The sequence below is a fragment of the Jatropha curcas genome, chromosome 4, assembly GCF_041381405.1.
Source record: "Jatropha curcas cultivar XTBG-Jc1 chromosome 4, XTBG_Jcur_1.0, whole genome shotgun sequence".
NCBI classification, from domain to species: Eukaryota; Viridiplantae; Streptophyta; class Magnoliopsida; order Malpighiales; family Euphorbiaceae; genus Jatropha; species Jatropha curcas.
In genome coordinates this window covers 31,217,220-31,235,323 of record NC_143154.1, presented here as the reverse complement: position 1 = coordinate 31,235,323, position 18,104 = coordinate 31,217,220, and the positions used below count along the sequence as shown (strand labels likewise).

The window sequence follows — 18,104 nt, the reverse complement described above, 5'->3', positions numbered from 1 at the left end:
TGGACGACCGCTAATAATATCAGAGATATTTTTCCAACTCTGTTGTGGTGTTTTACTTTTACTTCTTTTGAGTATTAGTTGAAGAATTAAATATTAAAATTCAGCCTCCCATTAAGTGATTTTAGATTATTCTTCTTATATCAAATAGACAATTCGATTTGTATAAATGAAGCAATTTTTAGTGTAAATCACCAAATTTTCAATAAAATTTTCAACACGACTTTTAACATTTTTGACACAGTTTTTTTAAAAATTATTTATCTAAAAATACTATTTCTTCGAAATAATTATTAAATTTTAATGATTTAATATTAAAGTTTGGTATTAAATTTTATCAAAATGATTCTTGAGTAAATTAATTTTTAGTTACACGTTTTAACATTTTTAATAAAAATTTAGTGAATTATTTAATACTTATTTCATCGTCTCAAAATATAAATCGTTTAAGATTTTTATACGAAATTAAAGAAGTAATTAATTCTCTTAATTTATAAGAAAAAAAGTTATATTAAATATAGTAATAATGTAATATATTTATAAATTTTATTTTTATTGATTGAAAAAATAAAAGTAATTTAATTTTGATTAATTATATTATACTATATAGGGTACATATTAAATATAGTAAGAATATAATATATTTAATTATTATTTTTAATTTGATTGATTATAATTATTTCCTACAAGTAATTTATTCTACAAAAATAATATAATTTATTATTATTTATTAAGAAATATATTATAAAATTTAAGATTTGAAATAAAATAAAAAATAAAATTCCCTAAATATATATATAAAATATAAAATGTTAATATAACATGTTATATTAGCAAAATATATAATATATTAATTTTTTTTCTAAAATAAATAATCATAAAATTAATTATATAGTCATGAAATTTAACAAAGAGTAAAAGAAGAAAGTAAGTAGAGTATCAAAATTATAAACTATGCTCTAAAACAATTATATTTACTTATATTTTCTGAAAAAGCAATTAATCTCCGCATACGAAAATAAATGGACTAATTTGTAAAGAGTTTGTGTTATGAAAAATTAAATCTATGATCTAAACTATAACGATCAACTCTATAAATACTCTTTATTATCGATGTACCCTTTCAGATTATTTACATTTTTTTTATACTAGTTCGTTTTGCAATTTAATTCGGTTCAAAAATTGAAATCATCTGCTCTCTTACCTCGTAATTATTACCTTACCTATTGAACCCAACAAGATGGTTCATCGTACCGTTCTCGTCGATTGTAATTTTGTACGGTAAAATAGTTAAATGTTCAATTCTATCGAGTGTCCCCCTCGAGAAATGCTCAACGGTGTCGTGGTAAATTGGTCATTACAGTTAAGCGGTAAAAACATGCCTGTAAAGTTCTGCATTTTCATTGGTCAGATCCTTCACAGATCGACATGTGGACCACGGATGACTCATAAGATTTCTTACTTTACGAATATATTGAATCTTGATTGGACAGTGCAGCGTGAAAACAATTCAGATGACGAAAATGCCCCGCACAACAATTTTTGATTGGATAAGGCCATGTCAAGAAATTTGAAATGACTGCAATGCCCCCACCCAACAAAAACCAGGCGTTAGGATGACTCTGATGATAAACCCCACCGGAATATTCCCTGCCGACGGATCATTTTGAAATTAAACTGACCAAATCCCGAAAACTATATATACTTCTTTTTCTGATATCCAGTTTTTGCCCTAAATGCACTACTCCTCTCCCTCGCCCCCACCTAGCGGCTCACATGCTCTTCACTTCCAAAGGCATCACTTTCCTTCACTTTCTCCCTCCAAATCTTCAGTCTTCTTCATCGATTTCTCCGACGGCGGGTCAAAAAGGCCCGTTTCTGCTCGCTCTTGACTCTGGTGGTCCAGATCGCTAAGTATGTGCATTTGGTTGTTGTTAATTGGTCGGCTTTGAGGCTTCAGACTTGACGATGGATGCTGTAAAGTTGAATTATCCTGTGGATGTGGCGGCACCGAGGCTCTTGGAATCGGACGGCGGCTTTGGTAGAGATAGGGTTACGGTGATGGAGGTGGAGGTGGAGGCAGAGACTTGCGAGTCTAATCGTGAGCTCTGCAACTCTTTGCTGAGTGAAAAAGGTGGTGTCCTTGCCTTAATTTATATCTCAATTTTGTATTATCGGTATTGTGTCCGTTTAGTTTTAATTTTGTGCCATATTTAAGCTTTACAACACCTTAGGTGACACGGGAGGGAAGTTCTTTTTATTTCCGTATTATGGAGTTTGTGAGAACTTCACAATTGGTTCGGCTGTAAGCTTTGAAGTGGGGTACATGTTTTGTGTATGGCAAATACCTGTGATTTCAAAAGGTATGGTTAGCGAGAGCATCAGCTTGATGATTCACTGAGAGGGCGTTTTCAAAGGGTTGTGAGAGCTTTTGCATGTTAATTGACTGGGTGGGAGAAAATGGTTAAAATGTTTTGCTCGAAAAGTAGCGTACAATTTGAAAAAAACGCTGGACCTATATCCTGTTGCAAGACTTGTGGCCACAAAATTAGAAGCTGAGGATTCATTGAACCAGAGAGGCCATTAGATTGGATGATTACTTGTTTTTATCATATTGTTGTGTGTTTTCTTTGAATGTTTCCGTGTAGCTAGTAGCTACCAATTCTTTCATTTTGTATAACAATGATAGCTTTAATTAGCTCGCAGATAGTGCATGGCACATCTGGGCTTTATGGAAGAAAATCTGATGCACTTATAATGAAATACTTGTTTATATGGTAGTTAAGGAAGTGACAAGCAAGAGTGCTTCCACACATATGAGCAGAAAAAAATGTTTCCTACAAATTGGTTAGCTGTGGAACTATAGCCAAGATTTGTGCACATAAGCGTCTAAATTGGAGAATGAGTCCAGAAGCTCCTGTGGGAAGTGCAACTGAAAGGATTTTGGCTTTAATAACTAATAAAGAAGATTTTGAGCTATTAAACCCTAATTGTATTTTGTTTTATTTATATCTCCTTCTTTGGCTGGTTGTGGGTGTTTATTTTTTTCTTTCATTAACTGTATGGCTTAATTTAACATTTCGTGAATGTGAATGGGCAGGTGCAACAAGCTCAGCTAATTTTGCAGAGTCAACGCCAACTGTTAAGGTTCCAGATCCTGAACTTTGTCGGCAAACTATTCATGTATCCAGCTTTCCTAGCGATGATGTGTCTAAACAACACAACTGTCGCGGTGTAAATGGTCCTCCGTGGATTCCTAGGCCTGAAGAAGTGCAATTTACAAAAAAAGCAGGACAAGTGTCAAGAGGTGGTAGCGGGTGTTCTAAAAGACCGCGAACAATTCTATTGGAAGATGCGAATTGTCCAGTAGCATTCGATGAAACAAAGAATCCATCCAATAAGCTAGGATCACAACCCACAAAATGTGACTCTCCTGGTAATGCCATTTTACTTTAAAAGTAAACCAATAAAATTTAGCTAAATACAGTGATGTTTCACATATAGAAGCTCTTTGGAATACTGATATGTTGCTATTATAGTTCTATTGCTATCAAATATGACAGGTCTATTAGCATGCATTTATTTCCTTCGCTTATTATTATCAAAATATTTGCAAACTTGAGGCAATTTTTTGGAGGGCAAAACTATTTTTTCTTTCTTCCTCTATGGTAATATAATTATTTATATTCTTATTTATTTCATTCTTTATATGCAAGTTATTTCAAAAGTGATGCGATCAATCTTTGAAGATCTTGAATTGATTTAGTTTTGCTTGTCACTGAAGATTGTTGGCATCTCTCAATTTGGATTAGAGCTGAAACAATAATGAGTACTATCCATGAGTAATTATCTAGTTTTGCTAGATAATCCGTGAAATTTAGCGTTCTAGTTCTGACTCCTACAGGAGTATGTCCTTTTTGTTCTAATTATGTTGTCATTGCAAATTTTTGTTCTAGATAAAACTCAATTGGCAAAACAAAAGAACCACTTCAGTGGAAAACGAGGGGATAGGAGAAATTCCAAAACTTCCACGAAGAGTAGATATGATTCCTTTTCTGTAAAGGCAAGTTTGGCGAGCTTAAATTCAGCTGCCTCAGGGAACAACTTCTTTGGTACGATTTAGTGAGACAATTTTCTTTCCCCAATCTTTCGATTGATTCTCATGACATTAGGAATTAAGGGTTCCAAAATTGTTGGAACCTGCATTTGTATGTATTATAGCATATAGCAACATGTACAAATTTATACTGCATTTGTCAGAATCTCTGACACTGTTTGGTAGGTAGTTTATATCATCTTATAATTTTACCGGTTTCACTTTTTTCTACGTTCATCTTCTGATTCTGGATCTGGAATTGCTATTTAGTTTTCATTTTGATGATTATTTTTGTGGCATATCTGTTCCTTTTTCCCCTTTGCTTTTCACTTGTGTGAAACTCATATTTGCTCAATTGCATTTCATGTCAGGATTATATGGTCTGAAGACAGATGTCCATGACATCACAAAACTTGTAGATAATTTATCATTGAATGAACTTCTTCAAGGCACTTACAAGTGTCCTAGCTTAGGCAAAGAGAAGGAAAAGATAGCAACAAATACAATGGAAGATATTCTGCATTCAGTTAGAAAGGCTTGTTCTATTCTTCAGCTCTCTAGGTCTGCGCAATTCCAAAATTTTGCTGAGGTAGATAGCTTTTCCAATGAGAAAAGCCCCACGTGCCAAGTTACCTCTATTCCTGTTGTGAATGGAGATAATTGTGATTCATCTACAACAAATCTATCTTTCTCCAACAAGGTTAGTCAAAAAGATGATCTAGTAAGATAAATGTCTGGATGCAGGGGAATATTTTTTGTATAGTAGCATTATATGTTGACTTAAATGACTATAGGTCTATTTGTGAAAATTGTTGTAGCTGCTGCTGAAAATAATACTATATTGAATTTGTTGATTAGAAGAAATGGAAACTTGTTTTCAGATAGCTTTGCTATTATTAGATCTTGAAGAACTGCAGAACAGCAAAATAAATAAATAAATTGTCTTTGGAAAAAAATTTAGAATGTGGTGTTTTAGAAAAGCAATTTTAACTCCAGTATTAAACAGCCAGTAACTTTGAGAAATTTAATTATGGAAACTACTTCATTTGTCCTTTCCTCGTTCTGTCACCCTTCTTTTGCCATGTGCATTTTGGTTCTCTCTTTAAATAATTTTAGAATTTGCTCTTAGACCTATGCCATCTCACGCATCTTTTAATCCCCACTTTATCAATCTAATCTGCTAGTGAAACTGACTGAAAGTTGGGACATTGATGTGCTGTTGTTTTATTAAGTCAGTAGGTTCCCCCTTCCCCCCGATCTTGAATTTTGTTTTTACTTTTCCTCTTGACATTAATTGATAATGATTAATTATGAATGCACTAATTTTTTTCCCTTTCCAAAGATACAGGATTCTTGCAGTCAGTTTGAAACTCCCACGAATTTGCTCGATGTTTCATTCAACCAACCTAAAGATACATTAGAACGTTTAGCACTTCCTCCACCCAAGGATTTGGAGACTTTGCTTATGGATGCAGCCAAGCCTACTGTATCTTCAAGGAATGCTCCTGATCCACGTCCAGGCAAGCAAGTATCTCGTCGACCTAGCTTGCCCTCTTTTCCATGGTCGAACACTTTTAATGGGCATTGTAGAAACAATTCTGATGCAGTTAAGCTTTTAGCAAGTAGGAGCACATGTCAAGGTCGATGGGTAAAAATAGGGAAATCTTTCAATTCACTCGGGACTGCCTCTAATAGTTTTGTAAACTTGGAGTCCTTTGCTTATGATGGGACCCTAGTTCCTGTATCCGGACCAAAGCTGGACTTCCTGGAAACTAGCAATATTGCTTCATCTACGTCTGCTACTCATTGCGAGTGGGGTTCATCACTAGCAGCAGCTTCTATGACATCCCATACTCCTCAGGGCAGTACTTCCATTAAGGGTTAGTTCTTTAGAGTGGTCTTTTGACACTTGAATTCTATGTCAGATGTATGGACATTTTTTTAAATAGCTTTCTAATGAAGTCATTTTTCTTCCAAATGCAGAATCTGCTGGTGACCTGAAGAATCAAGAAAGAGGTAAGATTTTGCAGTTGCTAAAAATTTTGTTCCCCTTAAATTAATAATAGGAAACTTGCCCATAATTTTATATTTGAACTGAATCTCTTTGCATGACGCGCACCTCTTTATGTATGTATTTTTTTCTCGTGACAGTTGACCGTTGTCCAAGACTATTGGCAGCTGCTCAAACCTTGTATGACATTGCCACTTATACATCAAGGCTAAACCAAGATGGAACAAAGTGGCCAAAGAAGCCTTCACAGAAGGCTATGAGAGCTCGCAAATCAAAATCAATTGAGAAACCTGAAGAAGTACTTGCATCAACTTCGACAGGGGGGTCTGATCATACGGCAAGAAATGGGGCTGACCCAGCATTGATCTCAAAGAGGCCTAGACTCTCAACTATTGAGAATAAGAAGGATCTTGTACATATCAATGGTGTGCGTAAAGGTCCGGTAAATTGGTCCACACCTAAATCAAGTAGATCATCGCCTAACAAAGCAGCGAAGGAGTTGACTGCCTACGTTGTAAAGCAATCATGTATGATGCCACCACCTGCGAAAGTAATGAATAGAAACAGCAATGGCCAACAAAAGGTACGTAAGCTAATGCGAATGGATTGGAACCGAGAAAGTGATAGGCAGGACTGATAATATGCCTCCTAATTCTTGTGATTTCTCAGTGCTGGTGCTGCGCATGACCTGCCAAGCTGTGTTGATGTATATAGTAAGAAGGGGGGGGGGGGGTGGGGTTGGAGTGGAGGGACGTAGGATTACAACGTAGGAGCATGAAATTTGTTGTAATAGTTCGCCTCGAGGGGTGAGCAGGGATGTTGTAACATTAAGGATACTTGTAGTTTACAGCAGAGAAATTCTTTGCCTTGTGTAGAGCATTTATGAGGCAATAGAAATTTCAGTTCTTTTTCTCTTCTCTTTTTCCTTCAATTGCTCAGATTACCAAAATAGATGCCTTGCAAAACCATACATGAAATGGAATGGAAAATAGAATCCCAGTTTTCTATTTCATTATTCACTAGCATTAGTGGATAAGGGAATGCATAAACAAAAAACAATATTATTCCATTGTTTTTTGGACATCATTCTCTTCCATTTCTTATAACATTTCATATTTCATTCCTGAAAGTTATATAAATTAATGAAGGATAAAATGGACAAAACGATAAGAATTGAGCCATCTTGCTCGTAGAAATGAGAAAAGGTTATCCATACAGAGAAAATAATGAAGTTTATATGTAGCCGTTGTTCGAGCCTAAGGGAGAGGACAGTCTTTAATTAGCATGCGAGAGGCCAACACTTTGCATCTCTATCTTTATTCTTCATAACTCATTTTGTCATTTCCATCATTGACCATTTTTGTCTTTGAAAACATTAGCAAATCGTAGTAAGCAATTTGTAGTTTTTCCCTTTCCATTTACCTCCTGAACCATATAACTAGAAAAAAGATATCAAAAGGGCCTAACTATTGCAGCTTTGAAAAGTTACATTGTTCCTTTGTTTTTCAACTTTTCCTTTTTGACCAACAAAAATTAAATTCCTGGAATTTAGAACAACTGAATGCTTTCTTTAACTGACAACTCGATGCATTCTTCTCCTTTTCTTTTTTCTTTTTTCTATCAAACAAGCATTTCCTCATTTCTTTTTTTATTTTTTCTAACTAATTCCCCTCTTTATCTCTAAAACATAACAAACATACAGTTTCTACTTAATCTGAAAAAAAGAATTAAAGAAAAAGAAGAACTGTACATATAACTTAATTAAAAAAAAAAAAAAATCTAGGAAAACATTTGATCTAACAACAAAACCAGAGCCATAGCAAATCCAGGATCAAACCCTCCATGTACAACCAAAACAAAAACCTCTACTCCAAAAGAAACTCCTCGAACTATTGCTTCTTTCCGTTTGATCTCTGCCACCGTAGTTCTTGATTCATCTACCACTTTACATGATCTCTGTGTATAAGAACCTTCAATTACATATGAATATCTTTTCTCTGCAGTTCCTCTAAATACATATGCAAGCACATTATTATTATTATTGTTCTTACTTGCTTGTAGAATGTTACTGTGCTTCTTTACACTCCAAATTGGCTTCTTTGATATTCTTGTTGTTGAACAACATTTACCCACTTCTCCTTCATAGACAAGCCAACTATCTCCCAATCCAAGCTTCTGTAAGAAAAAAGAAACCAAAATTTTTCTTTTGTAATTTAATATAATTTACTGAATGAAACCAACCAGATCATACCTTCTTACGATGCATTGTGAGAATAGATTTTCCTGAGGCATCCATAAGAACAAGCTCGTGAGGACGAACAATATAATTATCGACACGATAAACTAAATCTCCATTAGAATTAATAACTGTAAATCCATTGCAATTAACTAAAAGTGATTTTCTCCACACTGTTAATGACGTACATGTCCCATCAGTAACGATCTTGGACGTCTGATCTTGTTCTTGATGGTGGTGTTCTTCAATATCATCATGAACCGATCTTGACAAAGATTTCAAGAAAAAGAACATTCTTCTTTCTTTGTTAGTGTCTGTCTCTCTATATATCTCAAAAGCTTGAGGAGATATTTATATGATTTATATTTATAGAAATGTATGTTTGAATGTGTAGGAATCTTTTGTGATTTTGCTTTGCTTGTTAGAAGGGAGACATGTGCGCGTGTGGCGCGTGGCTATTGGAAGGTTAACAAAATTTTCCTTGTTATAGTTTCTACTATAGACAAACCTTACCTAACTGGATATGCCCTTTGTCTTGTACAGTCATTGTATTATTTGTATATGGGTGATTAAGAAAATAATTAAGTTTTATTTTTTGAGTATTTAATTAATCTAGCTAATTACTATATTTTTAACGTTGGAATATGCGACACGTGTTTGTTTCCAAATATTGTCAAATTGGGATTCTGATTTCCCTTGTTTCTAGTGATGAGATTTGTATTTTCTCTAATCCTTGCTATATATACTTTCCTGAAAATTTATAATACATGTTCCTTGTAAACATTTTACATGGAATCACTGTTTCATTGTATAAAGTCGACCAGCAATTTATATGATGCTGCCAAGTTGATTTATATATATATATATTTTATTATTATATATATACTTACCACTAAATTTAGGGGCATTTGGTTTAGCTGTTTCATGCGACTAACAGCTATTTCATACTCAACAATTATGCTGTATGTGTTTAGTAAATTTTTTTAATCAGATAGTTGATAGAAATTTCAATCGACTGCTGTTTCTATTAGCTACATTTTAGAGTTTTTTCGTATCAGTTGATGGTTGTTTTGTATTTATATTATTTTGGACTTTATTAACCCCATACAAATAATTGCTAATATTGTTTTTTTTTCAAATTAATATTTTTTTTTATGATCATTCTATTCATAGTTATTTAAAAATGATTTTTTAAAAATATTACTTTAAAAAATTTTAATTATTATTTTATTTTTATAATACATTAAAATAAAAATAAATATATTCATCTTAAATAAATTAATATATATGTATATATCATAATATATAAAAATAATTATACCTTTAATAATCATTTTATATTTTCACAGTAACCGCTATTAATATTTTGCCAAACACAAATGATAATCAAATAATTACCGTCAACCATCAACTACCAGTTATCAGTAACTATTCGAGGTAATAACTGATACGAACCGCTGGACCAAACCCACCGGTCTTTACGTTCAAAAAACAAAGCGGCTTGAGCAATGATGTTGACAACAATAGTGCATGTTTACATATTTTAAAATACAGTTGGTCAATGATGGGTATATAGGGCCTTGTGTTTGTACATGTCTATAAATTATGATAACTATAATTCCAGCAATGTTCCGTTGGAACACGTCTTTCCTCTAATGGATAAGGTAACCATAATTAAACGATTAGCACCTACTTTTGCCCCTCATTTTATCGTTAATTAAAACTTCTTCATGCTACGAATTACGAAACACCCTTGTTTTGGATCTTAATGCTGCTAATTATAACCAATTAATCATAATAAACCATTGATTTCATATTCATTACGTGAATAATTTGAGTTTTCGAAGGTCTGAATATATAAAATCTTTACTGATAATGATTTTTTTCTTAATTACCTGATGTGACATGAATAGAATTATACCCAATTCAAAGATCGGGAATACTTACAATCTGATAAAAAAAATAAAAATTTTAATAATATAAAATAATTCAACATTTCAAATTTCACATCATTATAATTTTTATTTCAAATTTGTAATTCTTAAGTAAAATTCTTATGATTTCAATCATACACGTAAAATTTGGACCCACTTCTCTTAGTTCATAAATCAAAAATCTTTTTTCGTTTTTGACAATAACTGAACATGTGTCCTCTAACTACTGGATATTTGACGATCAGTTAGTTCAATAAATGTGATTTTCTTACTACAAATTGTACAGAAGCAGCCGACCATGACCACACAATAAAATATTTCAAATTTCGAACCTTTTGAACATGTTCTTCCTTTCCTTTCTGGATACTGTGTTCCTTTCAATAAGCTAACTTTCTAGAAACTGACAAAATAGCTGAACGTGCATATCCAATCTAATTTTTACACAGCTCCTATTTACCACTTTGTTTCTAACTCCAATCATGCATAATCAAAACGGTGATTCAATAGCATAAAGTAACTATAAGATGTCCCTATAAATATCTTTCTTTTCCATAATGGAGCTATCTTACGATTGCAGTAATTTATCATCTGATGAATTAGGCTCTTTTCACTAAATAATTTAGCTTTTTAACTCTTTTCACTAAACAATAATTAGCTTTTTAATTACTTAAAATTAAGAGAATAATCGATATTTGACACCAAACAGTTTTGATAAATAATATGTTTCTGTCTCGTAAAAGAGGAATTTATTTAATAATAATTGAGAGAAAAGAGATTGAGATGTTACCGTTGCGTAAACTATTAGAGTAAAATAGTAATAAAAATTATCAGTTTTTCAACAAGGTTTTGGGTTAAAACTTTCAACTTTCAACTCGAGATTTTGAGGTAATGGGGTATGAAATAAAGGAAAATTTTAATTAGACCGGTTTACGGCCCTACTCATAAACCAAACCAATGAGAATAAAATTTTTTTATTGAAATGAGAATATTTCTAACTATACACTAAGAAAAAAAAAAAATAAAATCAAAATATTTTTTAAAAAATAATTAGTGTCGTTGATTTGATCCATAAGTGTAGCTATGGATCCAGTCTAAGCAAGTAATTTTCTAAAATAAACTATAAATTTCAATAATTTCTAAAAAAGATTTTGCGTCACTGTTTATGAATGCAATTGCAATGGCAATAGCAATGGCCACCCAAATCTTGCCTTTAAAAAATGTAAAAGATTCTTTGGACGTTTCTCATATGTTTAGACAATCAATGAACACAGGTAATATATTATTTTATTCTAAACAAACAAAAACAACGTAGAAGTATTTCTGGTCCGGAAGGGAATTACATGCAAACAGTGAAGTAACACACGTGGCCATATTCAGAACCATACTATGCATGGTATGGTGGGTCCATTTCTGGTATTAAATTATTGATTATTCAATGCCAAATCGAGGAAATCGGAAACTTACGAGAAGCTGCGAAAACCACGTGCTCATTTTTTAGTTGATGATGTTTGTCATTGCTGTATATTCTTTTTAAAATCATCAACTTCCGAAATCCGTAAACTCACAGATAGAGGGCACAGCCTGCGCTTCCTATCTAAGTTTTCATGGATGCTGAATTTAAAATTTGAATTTCGAAACTTCTAATTAAAGGAAGAAAAATATTTACCGTTTTATTTCAGTTTTGTGTGGTTGATTGCCCTGTTGTATTTGCTTTCTAGTTACTCCCATATTATATTTAAGTGGCCTTAAAAGTGTATACATTGTTTATTCTAATTATCAATAATTAATTTCGAAGGGAGAAAAAATTATTAATTGAGAGAAAAGATGATCCTTTAGTAAAACTTTTTTAAAGAGTCGCGATTTCAAATTTCGAAACCCTAATTTTGTTTCAAATTTTAAACACTATTTCAAAAGTAATACCACTGAACACTATAAATAAATAAAAACACTAAAAGCTATGTGAAAAATTATTGCCAAAGAAGGCCTTTGAGGATGCAATTCACTCTCACATTCCCTTAGGGCGGAAAACTTTCTCTATCAGCAAAAAATTTTCCTCTGCTGTTTCATTGGTCCTTGTCCTTCATCTCCTCGTAGCTTTTAAAGGGCAAGTATCCTTGGGCCAAAGCTAGTACAGCTTCTACAATTAAAAATGGGCCTATAGACCCATACATCAAACCTACCTTATTTAGCCTCTGTATCCAAGTAAACACTAGAAATGTTATTTCACTTTTATCTAATGGGCTTGGGCTCTCATACCTAAGATTTCTGTCATTTAGTTGGGCTATTTTCTCCTATCTTTTTAAATTTGTGTTTAGTTACTGTCCTCGAGCAATTATTTTCCTTTTTTTTTTTTTTTTTTTTTCATTTGTGACCCAACAAAATCAATCTCATAATTTTAAATCAAAACTTTCTTTGTCTCTCTCTCTCTCTCTCTTTAATTTGTTTGGTTAGGACAAAGAGATCAATTTTCATTTCTTAAAATAATTATTCTTTTCGTCCTCCTAAGTCACTAAGGAATTCTTTTTGGAAGTATATCATCTCTGAAATGGAAGTTTCTATCATTTTATTAAAGTCAGGAAGCCATTGAAGTTTGTCTGCCATGGAAAAATATGAGGCACAAAAGAGCCCACATGTCTTGAGTATTAAAGCAATTTGGGTGCATTGCCTTTTAACTTAATTATCATAATAAAGCAAGTCAATTAGCTCAATCAGTCGCTGAGAAATCCAAACTGCATTCCCATTTGTAATTACATTTAAAAGTTCTAAAGTTCTAACCTTTTGAAGGGTTAAAAGACTCGTAAAATTGAAAATAATTGAAGTTAGTGCATCTTATAATTATTAATTAGAACCTTTATGTGAGTGGGATTTACTCTTGTCTCAGTCTTCTTTATTTCCAATATCCAATTATGTGAACAAGTGTTAAGAAATTAGAGCTTCCATCACTGAAAATAACCCTTAAAAAAGCATGAACACCCAGCTGGAGAATTATAGATATTGTATATATACATTTTTGTAAATAAAGGTAGAAAAAGCAGGAACGTAACATTCCATAAATTGGGGAATAATGGCTCAATTATTGTGTGAAATAATATTATAAAAGCACAAGCATTAGGTTTGGGGTTGACATTGTGGATAGATGACAATTTCTATAACAGATTGTTTTTTGCTATATTTTTTTCTGAGTTTGTTAAGTATTAATTAGATTATCTTTTTTTTAAAAAATTATTTTATATAAAAAGAAAAAGAGGGGAAAATAATGAAAAAAAAAAAAAAAAAACATCTCCTACCAAATTTAAGACACAAGTATGTGTTTGCAATCCAAATTCAATTTGCAATATGTAAATTAGTGTCATAGTTAAAACTTCGTTTATCTGATTTAAGAATCGTAGTGGTTGTAAGTCAATCTTATTCAAATGATTTAGGGTGTGTTTTTATTTCTAAAAAACTGAAATAGTTTTTTAGAAAAGTTTTTCAAGAAAATTGAAAAATAAAATTTTGTGTTTAAATCAGTCAGTTTTCTATTTAGAAAACGGTTTTAAGTTGTTTTGAAGAGTTTTCTTTTATAATAAAAGATATGTTTTCCAACTGTTTTCTACTTTTTCAAATGACATTTTCATAATTAAAATTATACTATCTAGAAATAATTTTTTCTATAAAATATTTTCATTTGAAAAAATAAAAATATTTGAGTAAAATAAAATTTTATATTATGAATTAATAAATAATTAATTTTATTATTACAAATATATTATATCCTTTATTTTTTAAAAATTTTACAAAATGATAAAAAATGATATTATTATTATAAATAATCAATAGTAAAAATTTAAAAACTTTTACATACAAAATTTCTAAAATTATTTCATAATATTTTATTTCTTTTAATTATGAAAGTTATGAATAATGTTTGTGAAGTTAAACTAAAATATATTTTATATTATTATCAAGTGAATGCATTTTTCATTTTCTAACTGTTTTATTAAAAAACAGAAAATAGAAAACTATTTGCTGTAAGTAAACGTATCCTTATATTGTAGATTTTAGGGTCTAAAGTTTTAGAAATATGACTTTTAAGAAATATTATTTGTACCGTGGATAGATTTTTTTTTTTTTTTAAATATGCATCGAAATTTTACTTTTTTTTTTTACATATATATATTATTTTGAAACAGCCTGCAAAAATCGTCATCACCTAGACATGCTTATCATATGCACTCAAAATTATTTCTAAAAACAAAAAAAATTGTCAACTAACAATTCTAAATTTTCTAATCATTACTAACTAATTAAGTTGAACATTCTGAAACTATAATTAATTATGAGACAACAAATGTTGTAGACATGTAGTCTCTAATTACGCCAAAACATTGACTAATCTCAACTATGTATTCACGTAATCCACCAACATCAAAAAGAGGAATAAGGATTTACCACTCTAACCATGTAAGAATGCTTAGCTTTCCTTATGAGAAAATAATTCTTTATATAGAATTTTATCTGAATTCCTTATTGCATATGATTCGAAATTTTTGATACTATTTTCAACTCGATGCAGTGTATGTCTAAACTTTATATCATTTAACTAAGATATGGTTTTATTGATATTTTAGATGTCTTCAGCTGTATTAATTATATTTTTTATGATTAATAAAACATTACACATAATGGTATTTAGTAATATTTAATATTACAATCACATTTTAATTCATAATTCTTTTACCAATTGAATAATTATATTTGATTTTCTTGTATATTTAGTTTGGTTTAATAATTTAGATTCATTAGCAAATTCTGTTTTGATGTTGTTTTTTTTCTTTTCATCTTTTCCCAGATATGGTTAACACGTGATACGAGTGAATGGACTGGCTAGGAAACTGTTAGATTAGATGCATATATGAAGTAAAATTTCCAAGATTGAAGTACATTTCACACAACAATCTCTTACCAAAGTCTTCACCTACCGAAGATATTATCTGCTTTAAGAAAAATGCTTTTAGAGAGGAAAGGGAAATGGATTCAAGAGTCCCTTTCCATGTGAATCATTGACCAAGTAAGCCTTCAGGTCAATTAGGCAATTTGATTTGGCTTCAATTAAAGGCCTGAAAGCTAATTAACTCTCTACCAAACCCTCCAAGATGAAAAAATAACAACAATGTAGGATTGACTTGCCTAAACCCTGCATTACGTCTAAGTAAATTTAAAGCCTGTTCGGCAAAATCAGTTATTTTGGTAACTGTTAACTGTTTGAGTAGTTTTTCATAAAACACTAAAAGCTAAACATTACATGAGTTAACTTACTTTAACTTCAAAAAACTAGTTTCAATAGTATGTTAACGAACACTATAAAAAATGAGGTTTAACATTTTGATAAGTTACTTAAAAAAGATATTGTTGAACACAACCTTAATCCCAACAGTAAAAAGAAATGATTAGAGAAAATTCTCATTGAAAACACTTTCTCTTATAAACTTGATGCGGTGCGAGCGTGATTAGACTTAACCGAATGGATCGGAGACACTTGTGATATAAATAAAAAAAAATGATTGGTCTATATGTGTATAAAATAGATAATATTGGAGCAATAACTAAGATATATGATTTAATTTTGAGAGGGATGTGAAATAAATAGTCATTTGCTAAGTGCATAATGTAGTCAATAGAGTCGCAATTTTCCAATGTGGATCAACCTCCTCCATACTGTGTAATATTGATAGCCACTTATCAATATTATCAATTTCTGTTTGGAGCAGAAAAGTCTATAAATAAACAACTATTTGGTAATTATGGGTACAGTCAGACTTTTATAATCTATATTATCATAATAATAAATGGGTGCATGGCAAAAAGATAATCTAGAAGCTATACCATTATAAAAATTAAAGTATATTATCACTTTTTTAAAATTCCAAATAGACTATTTATTTTTAATTGTGTTGAAAAAAACGAAATTAATTAATATAATATACGAGAGGTGACATTTGATTCAATTTATTGTTAGAAAAAGATTAGAATTGTAAATTTCTTAATTATAATAAAAAATAAAGTTACATCTTTATTTATGTTAAATAAAATACTTCATTAATAAAATTAAATTAAAGAATGAATTGTAAGGTGAAGAGTAGGTATTAATCGTGTGCATTAGTGGAATGGAATTTTCGGACTTTTATAAAGCAATGACGTGGAAATTCCCTGTGCATTAAACTGATACATGAGACTTTAATTAATTAAGTTTTGTTTGGTGCATAGACTGATATTAATTAATTAATTAATAATAATTATTATTTTTTAAATCATAAACATTTATCTTTTGATTGGTTGTAGACTAGGCTTGCTTCTAGTTCTAGAATTAGAAAATTGAAACATGCATTGACTAATTAATTAAATAGATATAAGGATTAATTCAAGATTTTAATAATTATCGGGTCGATCGTGTAGAACAAGATGGAAGAAGAAATTAAGCATCTGTTTGACACCACAAACAAGTCTTGAAAGTCAAAGTTCATCATCTTTGTCTGTGTTTCACAAATATGAACTTGAAATTGAAATTCATCTTTTTTTTTTTTTTTATTTACATTTAACTGTCGAGTATTATTTATTTATTTATTAAGAGACTCAATAGGTCAAATAACATTATAGACTATATAATACGGGTAACTCTCTCTCGTTTCACTAATTAGTAAAAATTTTTATAGTCGAAAGGACTAGAACTCAAGACCTCCAAATTTTATTACACTTGATTGAAAACTTTATTTAATTTTTGTTTATACTGAGTAATAAATTTTAACATTTTTGGATAATGCAAGTAATGATTTGGGGTCAAGATTCAATTTTAGGTTTCAAGTTTTATCAGAACAGGCCAAGATTCGTTAATGTGTCCTTATTGTGCAAAAATCAAAGAAATTACTTTGTCTAAATTTACACGTATGGTATCTTGGAAAAATATAGTATTGTCTTGTTTCAGGCATGGTATGTATATATATATATATATATATATATTTCATGAATTCTACATCGTCAGCTTGCTTGTAATTGTAGTTGTAGGTCTTCGATATGTAATAAGGACGTTAGGTTTTTCTTGTAAAATTAGGTTTTGTTCGTTTAACTCATTTTTTCTATTCCACTTTCTTGAAATATGCAAATTGCATATTAATATATTAATAATAGATTAAATATATGCTCTTATCCATAGTTTTATCTTGGATATTTTTAGGAGAAAAGATTGCATAGGTTTTAAAATTTTAAATTACATAAAATATTTTGGAAAAAAAATTTAATTAAATCGGATTCCCGATTAGGATAATTAAAGATTCTATAATATTTTTCTTAATTACAGAATTTGAACTATTTAATTTTATTTCAAAAAATATCTTTTAAATCTATTTTTAATTAAATAATGGATTGTGAAATTTATTAATTATTCATTCTATATATTTTATAAAATCTAAAGATTTCATGTTCCATCAATTCAATGGATGGATACATGCACCGCGAAGGATGAGTATTTTTAAAATATTTTAGTTATAACAGGAAATTGAATTTTGCGGGTTCAGAAATAAAAGCCAAACGGAACCTAAAAACTGAAAGGGCCATTCTTGTAAACTGTTCGAGGAGTTGGTGGAAATTTGACTTGGGTAGTTTTACGGTGGACCCATCGCATCATATCATCTTCTAGAAGCCTAACTATTCACGAATCACGATCAACGTCCATCTCATTCTCACCCAAACATAGATCGTATGAATTTTAAAAAATTTTAGGAAAAAAAAAAAAAAAACTAGGATTTGATTTGCCAAGAACATTCCTTCATTAATCTATATTTAAAGCTATGTTAT

General features: G+C 30.6%; 2 protein-coding genes across 4 annotated transcripts; one reads left to right on the top strand and one right to left on the bottom strand.

The window, feature by feature from the left end:
• The first annotated feature begins 1,694 nt into the window (after positions 1-1,694).
• LOC105645742 (uncharacterized) lies at positions 1,695-7,021 on the top strand. Of its 2 annotated transcripts, none has more exons than XM_012231421.4 (7): positions 1,695-2,131; positions 3,098-3,433; positions 3,954-4,109; positions 4,465-4,793; positions 5,442-5,973; positions 6,077-6,109; positions 6,245-7,021. In XM_012231421.4, exons 1-7 carry the CDS (start codon positions 1,966-1,968, stop codon positions 6,739-6,741), a joined length of 2,049 nt encoding a protein of 682 aa, XP_012086811.1. In that variant the 5' UTR covers positions 1,695-1,965; the 3' UTR covers positions 6,742-7,021. The 2 variants fall into 2 exon arrangements, with proteins under 2 accessions (XP_012086811.1, XP_012086810.1); XM_012231420.4 differs by having other exon boundaries at positions 5,436-5,973.
• Positions 7,022-7,554: 533 nt separating this feature from the next.
• On the bottom strand, positions 7,555-8,843 carry LOC105645741 (LURP-one-like protein (DUF567)). 2 transcript variants are annotated; one of them, XM_020683867.3, is made up of 3 exons: positions 8,356-8,843; positions 8,156-8,279; positions 7,555-8,074 (listed from the first exon to the last, which is right to left on the bottom strand). In XM_020683867.3, exons 1-3 carry the CDS (start codon positions 8,632-8,634, stop codon positions 7,884-7,886), a joined length of 594 nt encoding a protein of 197 aa, XP_020539526.1. In that variant the 5' UTR covers positions 8,635-8,843; the 3' UTR covers positions 7,555-7,883. The 2 variants fall into 2 exon arrangements, with proteins under 2 accessions (XP_020539526.1, XP_012086809.1); XM_012231419.4 differs by having other exon boundaries at positions 7,555-8,279; positions 8,356-8,839.
• Between the last annotated feature and the right edge of the window lie 9,261 nt (positions 8,844-18,104).